Source organism: Chiloscyllium plagiosum, chromosome 7 (assembly GCF_004010195.1).
Source record: "Chiloscyllium plagiosum isolate BGI_BamShark_2017 chromosome 7, ASM401019v2, whole genome shotgun sequence".
Classification (NCBI taxonomy): domain Eukaryota; kingdom Metazoa; phylum Chordata; class Chondrichthyes; order Orectolobiformes; family Hemiscylliidae; genus Chiloscyllium; species Chiloscyllium plagiosum.
Window position 1 is genome coordinate 50,009,847 of NC_057716.1, and position 16,860 is coordinate 50,026,706.

The 16,860-nt window shown below is 41.9% G+C and overlaps 1 protein-coding gene across 3 annotated transcripts in view; it reads right to left on the reverse strand.

The window, feature by feature from the left end:
• mettl5 (methyltransferase 5, N6-adenosine) overlaps positions 1-16,860 on the reverse strand; it is a 31,492-nt gene that overhangs the window by 7,848 nt on the left and 6,784 nt on the right. For all 3 annotated transcript variants that reach the window (XM_043693697.1, XM_043693694.1, XM_043693696.1), the window contains 2 exons: positions 4,922-5,036; positions 895-1,079 (listed from right to left, as the gene is read on the reverse strand). In XM_043693697.1, coding sequence (XP_043549632.1) covers positions 895-1,079; positions 4,922-5,036 — 300 coding nt within the window. The remainder of the gene's footprint in view (positions 1-894; positions 1,080-4,921; positions 5,037-16,860) is intronic.

Sequence of the window (16,860 nt, forward strand, 5' to 3'; positions counted from 1 at the left end):
GGAAAGATGTGGATGCTTTGGAGAGGGTTCAGAGGAGGTTTACCAGGATGCTGCCTGGACTGGAGAGCTTATCTTATAAGGAGAGGTTGACTGAGCTCGGACTTTTTTCATTGGAGAAAAGGAGGAGAAGAGGGGTCCTAATTGAGGTATACAAGATAATGAGAGGCATAGATAGAGTCGATAGCCAGAGACTATTTCCCAGGGCAGAAATGACTAACACGAGGGGTCATAGTTTTAAGTTGGTTGGAGGAAAGTATAGAGGGGATGTCAGAGGCGGGTTCTTTACACAGAGTTGTGAGTGTGTGGAATGCGTTGCCAGCAGCAGTTGTGGACGCAGGGTCACTGGGGACATTTAAGAGACTCCTCGACATACATATGGTCACAGAAATTTGAGGGTGCATACATGAGAATCAGTGGTTGGCACAATATCGTGGGCTGAAGGGCCTGTTCTGTGCTGTACTGTTCTATGTTCTATATTATGCATGACTGGAATTTACTATGGGTGAGTTACAGTTGGCAAATACTTTCAATCTTGTTTTCTACCACTTTGCTTCCTGTTTAATACACATTATCTTTTTAACTAAATTTGATAGTGATAAACAGAAAAAAGGCTTGAGCACCTGGTTGCATAATTTATGCAAATTGAGATCAGGATGCAAAATACAAATAGTGTCAACTAAATTGCTTCATAAATACTGAAGTACAGTATTAGAGGACTGAAAAACTAATGCTAATCAATATGTAGAATTTAATATGGTTACAACTTGATGGATACATTGCTAAACACAAACTTCTACTGGAGGACATTTCTAACCACAAAATACAGAGAAACAAAATCTTGACTTTGTATTTAAATATTTTAAGCACACCACATGAATCCAACATTCAATGTACCTTTATTGTGTTTTGTTCCAAATGGTGGATTCATTATTATTGTGTCAAATGCCTTTGATAATTTGCTGGTCATTACTGAACAAACGTCACATTGAACCATATCAACGTTGGCCAATTCAAATTCTTCTACATTCCTGTTAAATATGTTGAGTGCTCCTTCATCAATATCAAATCCCACACACAATCTGCAAAAGATGAGAATGACTCAGTTTGTCAGCAATGTTTCTTTTGTGTTAATTCTTAGTTGCTGTGGTTGAGCACACTGTATAGTTGCATAGGCTTATCCTTAACATTGAAATTGTCACTGAGTTTGTTTGTACAATTTTAAATATACACATTTGCAGATTTGTGACCAATTTAAGAATGTCTCCTCCAGGTAAACTATACAAATATACTTTTGAGACAAATAACCTTACTTTCCCTAAAGTTTGGATATATATTAATCTTAAAACAGCAGTTGGAATACTAAACTTATATAAAAATTTAGAGAGTTACTTATCTAGATTAGATTACTTAGTGTGGAAACAGGCCCTTCGGCCCAACAAGTCCACACTGCCCTGCCGAAGCGCAACCCACTCATACCCCAACATGTACCCCTTACCTAACACTACGGGCAATTTAGCATGGCCAATTCACCTGACCTGCACATCTTTGGACTGTGGGAGGAAACCGGAGCACCTGGAGGAAACCCATGCAGACACGGGGAGAACGTGCAAACTCCACACAGTCAGTTACCTGAGGCGGGAATTGAACCCGGGTCTCTGACGCTGTGAGGCAGCAGTGCTAACCACTGTGCCACCGTGCCGCCCATCTAATGCTACATAACATGGTATAATTTATAATATTTGACTGGAGACTGTTTCCTCAACTTGTCTGCATTTGATTTCCTTTTCTCTCCCAGTCAAATTAAAGCTAGTATTTTCTCTGCTGATCTATTCTCCAGTATTATCAAATTCTTGATACTTTTTCAGTATTATAATTATAAAATTAAACAGGACCATAAGACACAGGAGCTGAAGTAGGTCATTCAGCTCAGTCAGTCTACTTAGTCAGTTAACGAGATCATGGTTGATCTGATCATTTTCAACTCCACACTCCTGCCTTTTCACCATAACTTTTGATTTCCATTTTAATAAAAAAAAAACTGCCTTTATATGTTGAATATACCTCAAGAGCCAGCTTGTATAGCTGTCTCTAGTAAAGTATTTCACAGATTCACAATGCTTAGAAGAAATTTCCCCTCATCGCTGCTTTAAATGGGCAGTCCCTTAATCTCAGATTATGGCCTCTAGGCCAAAGCTCTCCCACTGAGAGAAATAACCAGTGAAGCCTCCTAAGAATCTGACATTACCAAAAGGTCACCTCTCATTCTTTTAAACTCCAGTGAGTACAGACTCAACCTGCTTAACCTCTCCTCATAAGAAAATCACAATTTTTATACTGTACATCCCTTTCTAACGACTGTTATCTTCACTACTCATGCATGACAAAAATAGATGGGAAGGCAATAATACACAACAGCAATAGTACATTCACTTTCCTGATCCTAGTCATCAATCTGTAATGTATATAATTGTGGCCCCAGTACTGATCCCTGTGGCACTCCACGAGGTTGCCAATCCAAAAATGTCCCCCTTATCCGAACTCTGTCTATTAGTCAATTCTTATTCCATGCCAATATGCCACCTGTAACAGCATAAGCTCTTACATGTGGTACTTTATTGAATGCCTTTTAGAAATCTAAATATGTCAACTTAGAATCACAAAATCTCTACAGTATGGAAATAGGCCATTTGATCCATCGAGTCCACAATGACCCTTTGAAGAGCATCCCATCCAAACCCATTCCATCCCTCTATCCTTGCATTTCCCATGGCCAATTGACCTAACCTGCACCTCTTTGGACTGTGGGAGGAAACCAGAGGAATCCCACACAGACACAGGAGAATGTGCAAACTCCAAACAGACAGTTGTTGGAGGGTGGAATCGAAGCACTGCTGCCTCACAGAGCCAGGGTAACTACTGAGCACTGTGTCACGAATCTCAAGATACACAGCAAAATAAAGCTTTAACCTATTTCCCGACATTGTCCATTACAGAGAATGGTGGGCAGACAGAATGCACCCAAATCAACTGATAAATTTTGACTTAACTAACCCCTTACAGTTACTGTACTATGGACTGTGGAAAACAATTTGGTAAGTTATTTCTACGCAATCTTTTCTCAAATCGAGAACCTAAATTTGCTCAGTTCAAATAAACTGGACACTTCTGACCAAATTCTCTTGGTTTGGACGTTTCACAAACTAACCCTGTTGCTGAGGCAACTTGTTTCTGCACTGCCCTAAATTCCTACGATAGAAACTTCTAAACTCAACACTCGTGTCTTCTACACTTGCTTACTTGAGATTCTTCTGAACTGAAAGCAAGATGAATGTTCTTGCACCTTTACCCTACCTGTCCTAAACCTAACAATACAAACATCTTACCCTCAATACTACAGGGGTCTGCAGTCATCTGCTTTCTGACAAAATGCTGCATTTACTCACTGGTCTGCAAGGACTTTTTTTTTTAAAAAAGACCCTTTACAGAAGTAATTAGCATGTATCTGTCTTTATCTTATTTGTTACCTCCTCAAAGACCTGTAATAAATTTGTCAGGCATGATTTATCCTTCATTAAATATGAAACAAGTACAGCCCACTAGATGTGGAGGAATTAGAAATAAAACAAAGCAATAAAATAGATTCAAACGGTTTCATCTTACGTAATAAAAATAAATAACAACCAAAAGAACTGCAGATGCTATAAATTGGAAAGAAATATAGAAATGTTTCAGGTTGAGTAACCCTTCCTCAGGGCTCAGGCCGCTCTGAGGAAGGGCCACTTGATGCAAAATGTTAACTGATTTCTCTCCACAAATGCTGCCAGACCTGTTGAGCTTTTCCGGCAATTTCTATTTTTGTTTCTGTTATAAAACTACTTGTCTTTGGAGTACTACTACTGTAAAAATGTTTAATCATAAAATGTGTCAGCTAAAACCTTAAAGAACTATCCTCTGCTAAACTGAAAGGTCAATGGATGCTATTAATTTTCGATTTGTCACTTCCACCAGATGGAATCATACAACGATATAGCATAGAAGAAGGCTATTCAATCCATTATATCTGCATTCATTTTTCTAAAGAAATCATTTGACTGTATTCTTATTTCTTAGTCATAAAGGCTTCAGCATCAAATCTATTTTAGCACATTGCAATGATAATGGATTGCTACATTTGCAGAACTGATATTTTTTTGGGTGAAGTGTTAAATTGAGTTCATGTCTTTGTGGCCAAGATCTCATAACACCAGGAAAGTAGCAAGTTATTTTGATGTACGAGCCAACATAATTGCAAAAAAAACGGTTGTTCACATTAATTTTATATTAAGTATCTTCAGTTGTGTGCATGAAGTGGGCATGAACAGGAGAATCATTTATATTCTTAGAAAAAGACAACAAATTATGATAGGTTAGGAAGTGCATGCATGTAATCTCCAAATAAATACTTATACAAAGTGGGTAACATAGACTCAAATCTATCCTTCAGCAAAGGGCTTTCGGGAAGATTAATAGTTAATTTCTTCGCACTTCTTGTTGATGGAGTTTTGCTATGCCAAAGATTTGCTCCTGTATTTATCTACATCAGCAACTGCAAACAGAAGTAATTAGTTGTGAAGTTCTTTGTCACAGTGTGAGGAAATGTGAGTTATTTTAAAGTTAAGCTGAAGTAATAGCATTTAAATTTAAACTCCAAAAAAGAGAGGTAAAAGTGATTCAAGCTAACCTTACCCAAAAACATACCTGTACACCGATATCCATATTAAAATTTGTAATTATTTTATCAAAGCAAATTAGCTACATAAAATAACTATAATGATGATAATGCAAATGGTTTAAGAGAAGTTGTCATGTTGCATAAATTATACGTTTTATAAAATAAAACTCAGAAGTACATATTGATGATTGCATTTTGCAATCCACATACCCCGCATCTAGCATAGCTGCTCCAATACTTAGAACTCCACATCCACACCCAAGATCTCCAATCAACTTACTCTCAACGTCATCGAATGTTGTGTGTATGGTATACAGCATATGTGCTGAAATAAGAAGATCATTAACATTCATTTTATTAAATGATATGATTCTATGTGCAGTAAAGTAAAAATGTTCATTCAACTGTAGCATACCTGTGAATTTCTTTGCAAATTGTCATTTTTTGTAATTTCACATTAGCTTTATAAAATATAAATGCATTTACGTTTTAATTCTACTGTGCTTCTGGAAGATGCACGCTAACATAAATACGAACCTAGTTGCCCTAAAAATATGGTGAATTTCAGCATTGTTAAAACTGTCTTGTTCTTGATTACAAATGTTCAGACATGTTGAGAATCAGGTGATCACCTAACTTATCATATACCTGTTGAATGTGAAAGCACTACCTGCTTTAGGTTTGGGAATGATAATATATTAACATCTATAAAGCATGGTCCTACTATATGAAGGGAATCAGTTTAGCTCAGTTGGCTGGATTGTTGGTTTACAGAGCAGTGTAATGCCAACAGCATGGATTCAATTCCTATCACCGGTTTGAGGTTACCATGAAGGACTCCTTCTCAACCTCTTCCCTGAGGTCTGGTGGCCCTCAGGTTAAATCACCACCAGTTGCTTCTCTCTCAAATAAGACAGCAGTCCCTATGGTCTGGTAAGACTATGGCAACGCAACAACAACTATGTGAAATATCTGGAATGTGTCTTTTCATCACCTCTGATGTAGCCCAGTGATATACAGTTCGTATTAAGTCATTCTTTGAGTATTTGGTGAAAAGAGCAAAGATGGTAACGAAGATGGAAAATTTGTCTTTAGTGAAGCCATAAATTTACAATACACTGGATGAATAATTTGTTGAGAACACTAAGTCTTCTGGAATCAAAAGTCTGGCTAATGAGAATTATCAGACAATTTGCCATCCTGCTTCGCAAAAAAAATTACTGTTAAAGGATCCTGGAGTTGTGGATAAAGAGTATGAAACCCTTGCTGAGAAAAGTCACACCAACATGATATACATACTAAATATCAAAAGACACTACTATGTAGCTATGGATCTGAAAATATGAGATAAGGATCAAAATATTTGTGATATTTTGTAGATATAATGACTGGGTTCAACCTATATAGAGTAATAAATAACAAGGGTCAAAACAGACAAGAGTTGATCGGGTTATGGAAAAGAACGTTGGCATGGCTTTTGGCATGTCATTGGAATTTCTAACAGATAACAAGAAAATTTCAAATGTCGAGTTTAAGGAGATATATAAACTTAGAGGTAGTAATGAACATTGTCACAGAAAGTCTTTTCGACAAGTTTCACAGAAAGAAACTATGTAGTAATTGATGAAATGTTACACAATATGCTGGCAGATCAAACAAGTTACAAGCTGTACATGATGTTGGCAGAGCCAGTAGATGCCAAATCTTTTTTTCCAAATGAGTGCATTTTGAAGAAGTAGGAACTAATGAATTGAATACCAGCAAAGCGACCACGAGAGGAAGTATCTAGATGAATAAAAAACCCCACACATATTGGTTTCAATATTAGAAGCACTGAGGTGTGCAATTGTGCTGGTTGGAAACAAGTGATTGAGATCATTTGTCACACACGGAGTTTAAATCTCAGCATTTGGCAGAGCAGTGTCCAAGGTTTTGCAATTGTTATTTAAGGGTACTTTAAGAAAGTGTCAGTAACAAGACAGCAGAGTTCATAGTGGGAGCTTAAACTCATGTTTTTGGTAGAATACAGGTGGTTATAACTTTTTCATGACTTGATGACAGATGGCAGTGGAGGTAGCTATAGCATCACAAGAGAGTGTTGTCAGTTTGTGTCTCAAAATGGAGAAAATGAAGAAGAGGAAATTTGGAGTAGATCGTTGCTCTGTCAGCTCTGGCGTCAACCAACACTGATTGCTAGCAATGAAACCACATAGATATGAGGTGCATGAAAGATTGCAGCTTTGTCAATGATATCCAATGTAATACAGCATTGACGAGAGATAGCAGAGTCACAAAGGATATTAATTATTACTTTGACCAAGGCTGCTGTTATATTGAGAAACATGGCAGTTTGGCTGGAGGAATTCAAACCGAGTTGAGCAAGAAATTAACAAGACCTGGACACAGAATCTACTTGGAGAAAGTGAGGACTGCAGATGCTGGAGATCAGAGTCAAAAAGTGTGGTGCTGGAAAAGCACAGTCGGTCATGCAGCATCCGAGGAGCAGGGAGAGTCGACGTTTCGAGTATAAGCTATTCATCAGAAATGTGGGGTGGGGCAAGGGGGCTGAGAGATAAATGGAAGGAAGTTGGGCTGGCAGGGGCAAGGTAGCTGGGAATGTGATAGGTAGATGAAGGTGGGGTTGATGGTGCTAGGTTGCTGTGGAAGGTGGAGCAGATAGGTGGGAAGCAAGACAGACAGGTAGGACAGTTCAGGAGGGCAGTGCCGAGTTGGAGGGTTGGGTCTGGGATAAGGTGACAGGAGGAAAGATGAGGAAACTGGTGAAATCGATATTAATCCCAATGTGGTCTCGACATTGGGGAGACAGAACGACAACTTGCAGAACGTTTCAGAGAACATCTCTGGGATATATGCACCAAACAACCCCACCACCTTGTGACCAAACACTTCAACTCTCCCTCCCACTCTGCCAAGGATATGCAAGTCCTGGGCCTCCTCCACCACCAAATTCTAGCCACCCAACACCTAGAGGAAGAACGCCTTATCTTCTGCCTTGGGACCCTCCAACGACGCAGGATCAATGTCGATTTCACTAGCTTCTTCATCTCCCCTCTCCCCACCTTATCCCAGACCCAACCCTCTAACTTGGCACCATCCTTTTGATCTGTCCTATCTGTCCATCTTCCTTCCCACCTATCTGTTCCACCCTCCACTCTGACCTATCACCATCACCCCCCACCTTCATCTACCTATCACATTCTCAGCTACCTTCCACCCAGCACCACCTCCCTCCCATTTATCTCTCAGCCCTATTGGACCCCCTCTCATTCCTGAAGAGCTTATGCTTGAAACGTTGACTCTCCAGCTCCTCGGATGCTGCCTGACCAGCTGTGCTTTTCCAGCACCACATTTTTTGACAGAGAATCAATTTGCCAGTTCTTGGCCAACTTTCAGCTCCTCAGGTACAGCTTTTACTGGAAACCTGTCAGTTGGAAATCTGTCAGCAGATAAATTGCTCCTCAAACAAATTTGAATTCATCCTGCATCTACCATTAAAAGTAATCTAATTTACAATGAGATTTAGAAAGTTTCAACTTCATAACTGTGTGTTCTCTGTTAAAATGCTGCTGCAGCTGATTTATTTTTTCATCTTTCAAAGATGTCATCGACAAAATGCCAATGACTTTTAACCCAGTAACACCCAAATCTTTGCCCCATTAATGTAAAAAGTGCAATTTATTTAGCTTTCCAAACCACTATCTGATCTGGCTAGAGCCTATCTTGACAGCAAACTAACATTAGCTGATGCAGTTTAAAAATACAATGTCTCTCTTTTAAAACAAACATTATTCTTTTTCCTCTCTCAGTGAGATTATGCTAGAAAGCATTGTTGGTTGTGGCACTGAATTTATTCAAAGCTGAGTTAGATAGATAAATATGAACATAATATGGTTGTGTTCAGTTTGCAGATTGAAAGAGAGAAGGCAAAATCAGATGTAATGGTGTTACAGTTAAATAAAAGGTAATTACAGAGGCACGAGAGAGGAACTGACAAAAATCGAAGCAGAACCTAGCGGGGAAGACAGCAGAGCAACAATGGTGGGCGTTTCTGGGTGTAATTGAGGACACAGTATGGAAGTTCATCCCAAAGAAAACAAAGATTATCCAGGAGGAATTAGACAGCCATGGCTGACAAAGGAAGTTAGGAAATGAATCAAAGAAAAAGAGACAGCCCATAAAGTGGCCAAGAGCACTGGGAAATCAGAAGATTGGGAAGGCTACAAAAACTAGAGGATAACAAAGAGAGAAATAAAGAAGGAGAGGATCAAATATGAAGGTAGGCTAGCCAGTAATATTAGAAATGATAGTAAAAGTTTCTTTTACTATATAAGAAACAAATGAGAGGCAAAAGTAGACATTGGGCCGCTTCAAATTGATGATGGAAGGCTAGTGATGGGAGATAAAGAATTAGCTGAAGAACTTAATACGTATTTTGTGTCAGTCTTCACAGTGGAAGACATGAGTAATATCCCAACAATTATGAGAGTCAGGGGGCAGATTGAGTATGGTTGGCATTACAAAAGAGATAGTGCTAGAAAAGCTAAGAGGTCTAAAACTTGATAAATCTCCTGTCCCTGAAGGGCTACATCCTAGAGTTTTGAGGGAGGTGGCTGAGGAAATAGCAGAGGCGCTGACTGTGATCTTTCAAAGTCACTGAAGTCAGGGAAAGTCCCAGATGATTGGAAAAATCGCTGTTGTAACCGCCTTGTTCAAGAAAGGATAAAGACAAAAGATTGAAAATTATAGGCCGATTACCCTAACCTCGGTTGTTGGTAAAATTCTCGAATCCATCATTAAGGATGAGATTTCTAAATTCTTGGAACAAATCAGCATGGATTTAGTAAGGGTAAGTCGTGCCTGACAAACCTGTTAGAATTATTTGAAGAGGCAACAAGTAGGTTAGACCAGGGAAACCCAGTGGATGTTATCTATCTAGATTTCCAAAAGGCCTTTGATAAGTTGCCTCACGGGAGGCTGCAAAGTAAGGTGAGGGCTCATGGTGTTCAAGATGAGCTACTGGCATTGATCGAGGATTGGCGTCTGACACAAGGCAGAGAGTTGGGATAAAAGGTTCTTTTTCGGAATGGCAGCCGGTGACAAGTGATGTCCCACAGGGTTCAATGTTGGGGCCGCAGCTGTTCACTTTATATACTAATGATCTGGATGAAGGGACTGGGGGCAGTCTGGTGAAGTTTGCCAATGATACGAAGTTAGGTGGACAGGCAGGTAGTACTGAGGGGGTGGGGAGGCTGCAGAAAGATTTCGACACTTTAGTAAGAGTGGTCCAGGAAATGGCTGATGAAATTCAAAGTGAGCAAATGTGAGGTCTTGCACTTTGGAAAAAAGAATACAGGCATGGACTATTTTCAAAACAGTGAGATGATCCGTAAAGCTAAAGTACAAAGGGATCTGGGAATGCTAGTTCAGGACTCTCTAAAGGTTAACTTGCAGGTTGCATCCGTGATTAAGAAAGCGAATGTAATGTTGTCATTTATCTCAAGAGGGTTGGTATATAAAAGCAGTGATGTTCTTCTGAGACTTTATAAAGCTCTAGTTAGGCCCCATTTAGAATATTGTGTCCAACTTTGGGCCCCACACCTCAGGAAGGACATACTGGCACTGGAGTGTGTCCAGCGGAGATTCACATGGATGATCCCTGGATGAGTAGGCCTAACATATGATGAACAGCTGAAGATCATGGGATTGTATTTATTAGAGTTTAGAAGGTTGAGATTTAATAGAAACTGAGAAGATAATGTATGGCTTAGAAAGGATGAATGCTGGGAAGATGTTTCCGTTAGGCAGGGAGACTAAGACCTGTGGGCACAGCCTTTAAATTAGATGGGATCAATTTAGCACAGAAATGAGTAGACACTTCTTCAGCCAGAGAGTGGTGGGCCTGTGGAATTCATTGCCACAGAGCGCAGTGGATGCCAAGACATTAAATGTCTTCAAGGCAGAGATTGACACATTCTTGATCTCACGAGGAATTAAGGGATATGGGGAGAGTGCGATAAGTGGAGTTGAAATGCCCATCAGCCATGATTAAATTGTGGAGTGGACTTGATGAGCTGAATGGCCTTACTTCCATTTCTATGTCTTGTGGTCTTATGTCTTATAAAGTGGGACTGAAACAGCAGAGTTGTTTTCTGGATCTGTAGATTGCGAAGGAGCTAAAATGGCCTTTAGTAGAGTGATATGCGTTTCTTGTCAGATGTAGAAGTTTAAAGAGAGTTTAAGGGTTACTGCGGATTATATCTGCAATAAATGCTGTTGGTTGCGAATCCTATCAGATCAAATGGATCGGTTGGAGAGCCAGTTAGAGGCAATGAGGAATTTGCAACACCAACAGTATGTGACAGATGGCACTTATAAGAAGGGGGAAAAGTCGTAGATACATCACACAGATGGGTTAACTCCAGGAAAGGTAAGAGAGGTAGGCAGCTAGTGCAAGACTCTTCTATGGCTATCCCAGTTTCAAACAAGTATGCTGTTTTGGAAAATGTAAGGTGATCGATTCACAGGGGAACGTAGCACGAACAGCCAAGTTTCTGGTATTGAGACTGGCTCTAATGCAACGAGTGGTACGTCGGGTTCCAAGAGATCAATTGTGTTAAGGGACTCTCTAGCCCGAGGTACAGACAGACGTTTCTGTGGCCAGCAGCGAAAAATCAGATTGGTGTGTTGCTTCCCCGGTGCCAGAATCCCCGGTCTCAGAGAGGGTGTAGAATATTCTCAAGGGGGAGAGGGGCCAGCAAGAGGTCATTGACCACATTGGGAGCAACGACATAGGAAGGGAAAAGGTTGAGATTCTGAAGGAAGATTAGAGAGAGTTAGGCAGGAATTTAAAAAGGAGGTCCTCGAGAGTAGTAATATCTGGATTACTCCCGGTGCCACGAGCTAGTGAGGGCAGGAATAGGAGGATAGAGCAGATGAATGCATGGCTGAGGAGCTGGTGTATGGGAAAAGGATTCACATTTTTGGATCATTGGTATCTCTTTTGGGGTAGAAGTGACCTGTACGAGAAGGATGGATTGCACCTAATTTGGAAGGAGACTAATATACTGGCAGGGAAATTTGCTAGAGTTGCTCGGGAGGATTTAAACTAGTAATGTGGGTGGTGGTGGGGTTGATGGAGAGAATCCTGTTGGACAGGATGTACATGTATTTGGAAAGGCAAGAACTGATCAGGAACAGTTAACATGGCTTTGTGCAGGGGAAATCATGTCTCACAGACTTGATTGAGTTTTTTGAAGAAGTACAAGAGGATTGATGAGGGCAGAGCAGTAGATGCGATCTGGATGGACTTCACGTAAGGCGTTCGACAAGGTTTCCCATGGGAGACTGGTTAGAAAGGTTAGATCTCACGGAAGAGAGAGAGAACTAGCCATTTGGATGCAGAACTGACTCAAAGGTAGAAGACAGAGGGTGGTGGTGGAGGATTGTTTTTCAGACTGGAGGCCTGTGACCAGTGGAGTGCCACAAGGATCAGTGCTGGGTCCTCTACTTTTTGTCATTTATATAAATGATTTGGATGCGAGCATAAGAGGTATAGTTAGTAAGTTTGCAGATGACACCAAAATTGGAAGTGTAGTGTACAGCGAAGAAGGTTACCTCAGATTACAACAGGATCTGGATCAGATGGGCCAATGGGCCGAGAAGTGGCAGATGGAGTTTAATTCAGATAAATCTTAGCAGGATTTATCCACTTAATGGTAAGGTCCTAGGGAGTGTTGCTGAACAAAGAGACCTTGAAGTGCAGGTTCATTGCTCCTTGAAAGTGGAGTTGCAGGTAGATAGGATAGTGAAGAAGGCGTTTGATATGTTTTCCTTTATTGGTCAGAGTATTGAGTACAGGAGTTGGTAGGTCATGTTGCGGCTGTACAGGTCATTGGTTACGCTACTGTTGGAATATCGTGTGCAGTTCTGGTCTCCTTCCTCTCGGAAAGATGTTGTGAAACTTGAAAGGGTTCAGAAAAGATTTACAAGGATGTTGCCAAGGCTGGAGGATTTGAGCTATAAAGGAGAGGCTGGGGCTGTTTTCCCTGGAGTTTCGGAGACAGAGGGGTGACCTTATAGAGGTTTACAAAATTATGAGGGGCATGGAAAGGATAAATAGCCAAAGTCTTTTCCCTGGGGTTGGGGAGTCCAGAACTAGATGGCATAGGTTTAGGGTGAGAAGAGAAAAATATAAAAGAGACCTAACAGGTAACTTTTTCACGAAGAGGGTGCTATGTGTATGGAATGAGCTGCCAGAGGGTGTGGTGGAGCCTAGTACAATTGCAACATTTAAAAGGCATCTGGATGGGTATAAGAATAGGAAGGGTTTGGAGGGATATGGGCCGGGTGCTGGCAGGTGAGTAGATTGGGTTGGGATATCTGGTTGGCATGGACGGGTTGGACCGAAGGGTTTGTTTCCATGCGATACATCTCTATGACTCTGAGTTGAGACTGCAATGAGGTCCACCATAATCTTAGTGAATAAATGCAGCTCTTAAGTTTTGTTACAACCAAAAATATCCTTTGTTCTGCGATCATCCAGGAGACCAAAATAAAATGGCATTTATTCTCCACCCATAATCGTTTCTTTAACCATTCTTCCCATTCCTTCGAAACATAACTCAATCAATCAAGACAAGGGCTATATTACAACAAAGAGTACAATATGATAACCAAAATTGGCTATAAAATGCTTTTGTACATGTGAGAATCCATTGAATGCATCTTTTAAAATGCCACCTCACTGGAGATTATCCATTCAGCTCTCTTTGTTCTAAAATACCATTTGATTAATTTGTAGACAGTTTTTCTCTTGTAAATACAATATATCAAATATTGTTGAAAATGGATGAAACAAGCAGATGGGTGTTCTGAAGAAAGGAGCTTTTGAGCTGTTAATGGGTTAACTTGTTTTGCTGACATGTAAGAAATTGGATGTCCTGCGTGGGTGTGTTTTTCTGTCGTGCAGGCAGAATGTGATAATCTAACCATACTCTGTAAATGCTGCAGTTTAAGGAATAACCTAATCACACACTGTTTGTGGAAATAATCTAATAATTTTACATTGTTTTTGGGTGGTATGTGACTACGAGGGAGTGACAGGGTGGGTTGTGTCTTGTGTGCATGACTGACTGTGATGTAAAACCCTGGATAAAGGGAGGATGATTTCCTTGTTCGGGGAGCCTCGCTTGACGTGCTCAGCAAGCATCACGAAGAGTGTTAAGTGATCCTACAAAAGCTTGTACTTAGTTAAATAAATTGTGGCTGTTCACAGAAATTGGTATATTGCATTTGCATCAAGCGTGTAAGAATCTCAAGAAGGGAACCTCACATTTGGCAACAAGAGTGGGATTCCAACATATATGAAGCTTCCGGGCAGATTTAGTAAGTGATCGTCTGTGTGACAGTAATATGAGAGGGCTGGGCCCAGTAGATAAAATTTACCTTGATCTCTCTCACTAAGTGAGAGAGATCATTTAGTCGACCCCTCATCCATTAGGACTCTGTAGTGACGGAATCGCTGAGATAATTTATGTACTTGTACGCTAATGAGATCGTCCAGGGACATTGGAGTCCTCTAATAGCAGGGTTTGAGGACCCAGAACAGTCCATAAGATAAAGGATAACTACTGTGTCTGTCTCAATCACCCTGCCTTAGACCAGCTGTTAAGAGTGGAAGACCCCACGCAAAGGTCAGGAACCTGAAGTGAGTGTGGAGACTGAGGACATTGGACTAGTATATAGAGATAAATTAGGAAGATTTTTAAAATGGGACAGACGTTGGATAAGTCGAACGTCGGAAACCCTTTGCCTTGGTTCCATTAGGATGACGCCCATGGACCTTCACTTCTGCCACCCCATAGACCATGGCCACTGCCTCCGCAATTGCTGCCAGGACCATCACCACCAAAAACTCTGCGAAGCCTACCCATCACGTCACTTCTGCCCCCGTGGTTGCCGCTATCCCACTTCAGACCCCACTGATGTCACTCATCGGAACAACACCAATGAACCTGTGGAGTATGTCACTTCCTTTGGTGACGTCACTGATACCATGGCCACACCCACTCCAGAGACACAGTCTCGGCCCCCATACTCCCAGCTCCAGCTCTATACCATGACCTAGCTCCCAGTCCTGCCAAGTTTTTAACCATCCCCCCAGACCTACCCCTCACTGAGGATGGATGATCAGCCCGCAATAAAGGTCTCACCTTCATTACACTACACTCCAAGGTCAACGAATTCTAAACACATTGTGACATAAAACTTTTCTTCCACTGCCTCCGGGCTTACCTTTTCCATTGGGACTCCCACCCACCCACCAAGGACCCCTTCTCCCACTACCAACATACTCCATCCATTTGGACACTCCGTCCTGGTCACTTACCCCCTCTCAACATCTCCTCCACTTCCCGCACATTCTTGAACCCCACCCCTCCAAACGCAAGGATAGAACAACGCCCCCACCCCCAACTACCCCTCTCTGGTTCTCACCTTCCACTCCACTAATCTCTGGATACCACACATTATCCTCTGCCATTTCCACCACTTACAATGTCATCATGACATTGACCGTCTCAACCTGTCCACCCCTCTCACCCACTCCACCCACTCTCACTCACGAAGCACAGCCCTCCACTCCAACCCTAACCTCAACATTAAACCATTGAGCAAGGAGGGTGCGCATTAGTAGTCTGGGGCACCAACCTCTATACTGAAACCAGGTGCCAAATCACGGACACCTTCTCCTACTGCCACCTCAACCACAATCTCGCCTCCCGTCGCCAAACCATCATCTCCCAGACCATCCACAAACTCCAACCTCAGTCTCGGAACCGTACCACCAGGTTCTACCTCTTACCCAAAATTCACAAACCTGACTGCCCCAGTCGACCTATCCTTTCCTTCTGTCCCTGTCCCACCAAACTTATCTCCTCATATCTTGACATCATCCTGTACTCCCTTGGTCCTGGAACTTCCCACATACATTCAGGAAACCACCCCATGCCCTCTACCTCCTTCATAACTTTAGTTTCCCTGGCCCTCAACTTCTCATCTTCGCCATGGATATCCAGTCCCTGTACACATCCATTTGCCCTTTGTTTCTTCCTCCTCCACTGATACATTCGTTCAATTGGCGGAACTGGTCCCCACCCTCAACAACTTCTCCTTCGAACCCTCCCATTTCCTTCCGACCAAAGGGTTGGACATGAGCACCCGCATGGGCCCCAGCTATGCCTACCCCTTTGTCGGATATGTGGAACAGTCCATCTTCTGTAGCTGTATTGGCATTATTCCCCACCTTTTCCACTGCTGTACTGATGACTGTATTGGTACACCTCATGCTCCCATGAAGAGGTTGAATAGTTCATCTTTCACCCTGATCTCAAGTTCACCTGGACCATTTTGGACACGTCCCTCCCCTTCCTGAACTTCTGAGTCTACATTTCTGGCGATCAACTCAACACGGACATCTACTTCCAACCCAGTGACTTCCACAGCTATCTGGACAAGACCTCCTCCCACTCCTCCTCATGTAATAACTCCCTATTCCTCTGCCACTACTTTATCTGCTCCCAGGAGGAGCAATTCCACTTCAGGACAAAACCAGATTAGATTAGATTAGATTAGATTACTTAGTGTGGAAACAGGCCCTTCGGCCCAACATGGCCTCTTACTTCAAGGACCACAATTTCCCTTCCCACATGATCAATAATGCCCTCCAGCACAGTTCCTCCACTTCCTGCACCTCTGTCCTTGAACCCCACCCATCCAAACGCAACAGGGGTAGAACTCCCCAGACCTCATTTTCCACCCCACTCATGTCTGGATACAGTGCATTATCCTCTGCCAATTCCACCACTTACAATCAGACCGCACCAGAAATATATTTTCTGCCCCACCCCTTTCAGCATTCCGCAGAGACCATTCCCTCCACTGCTCCCTTGTTAGGTCCAAGCCTCCCATCATCACACCCTCCACTCCCAGCACCTTCCCTTGCTGCCACAAGAGGTGTAAAACCTGCACTCATCCCTTCTCTCATCTCCATCCAAGGCCCCAAAGGATCCTTCCACATCCAGCAGAGATTTTCCCGCAGATCCAAAAACCTCATCTACTGTATCCATTGC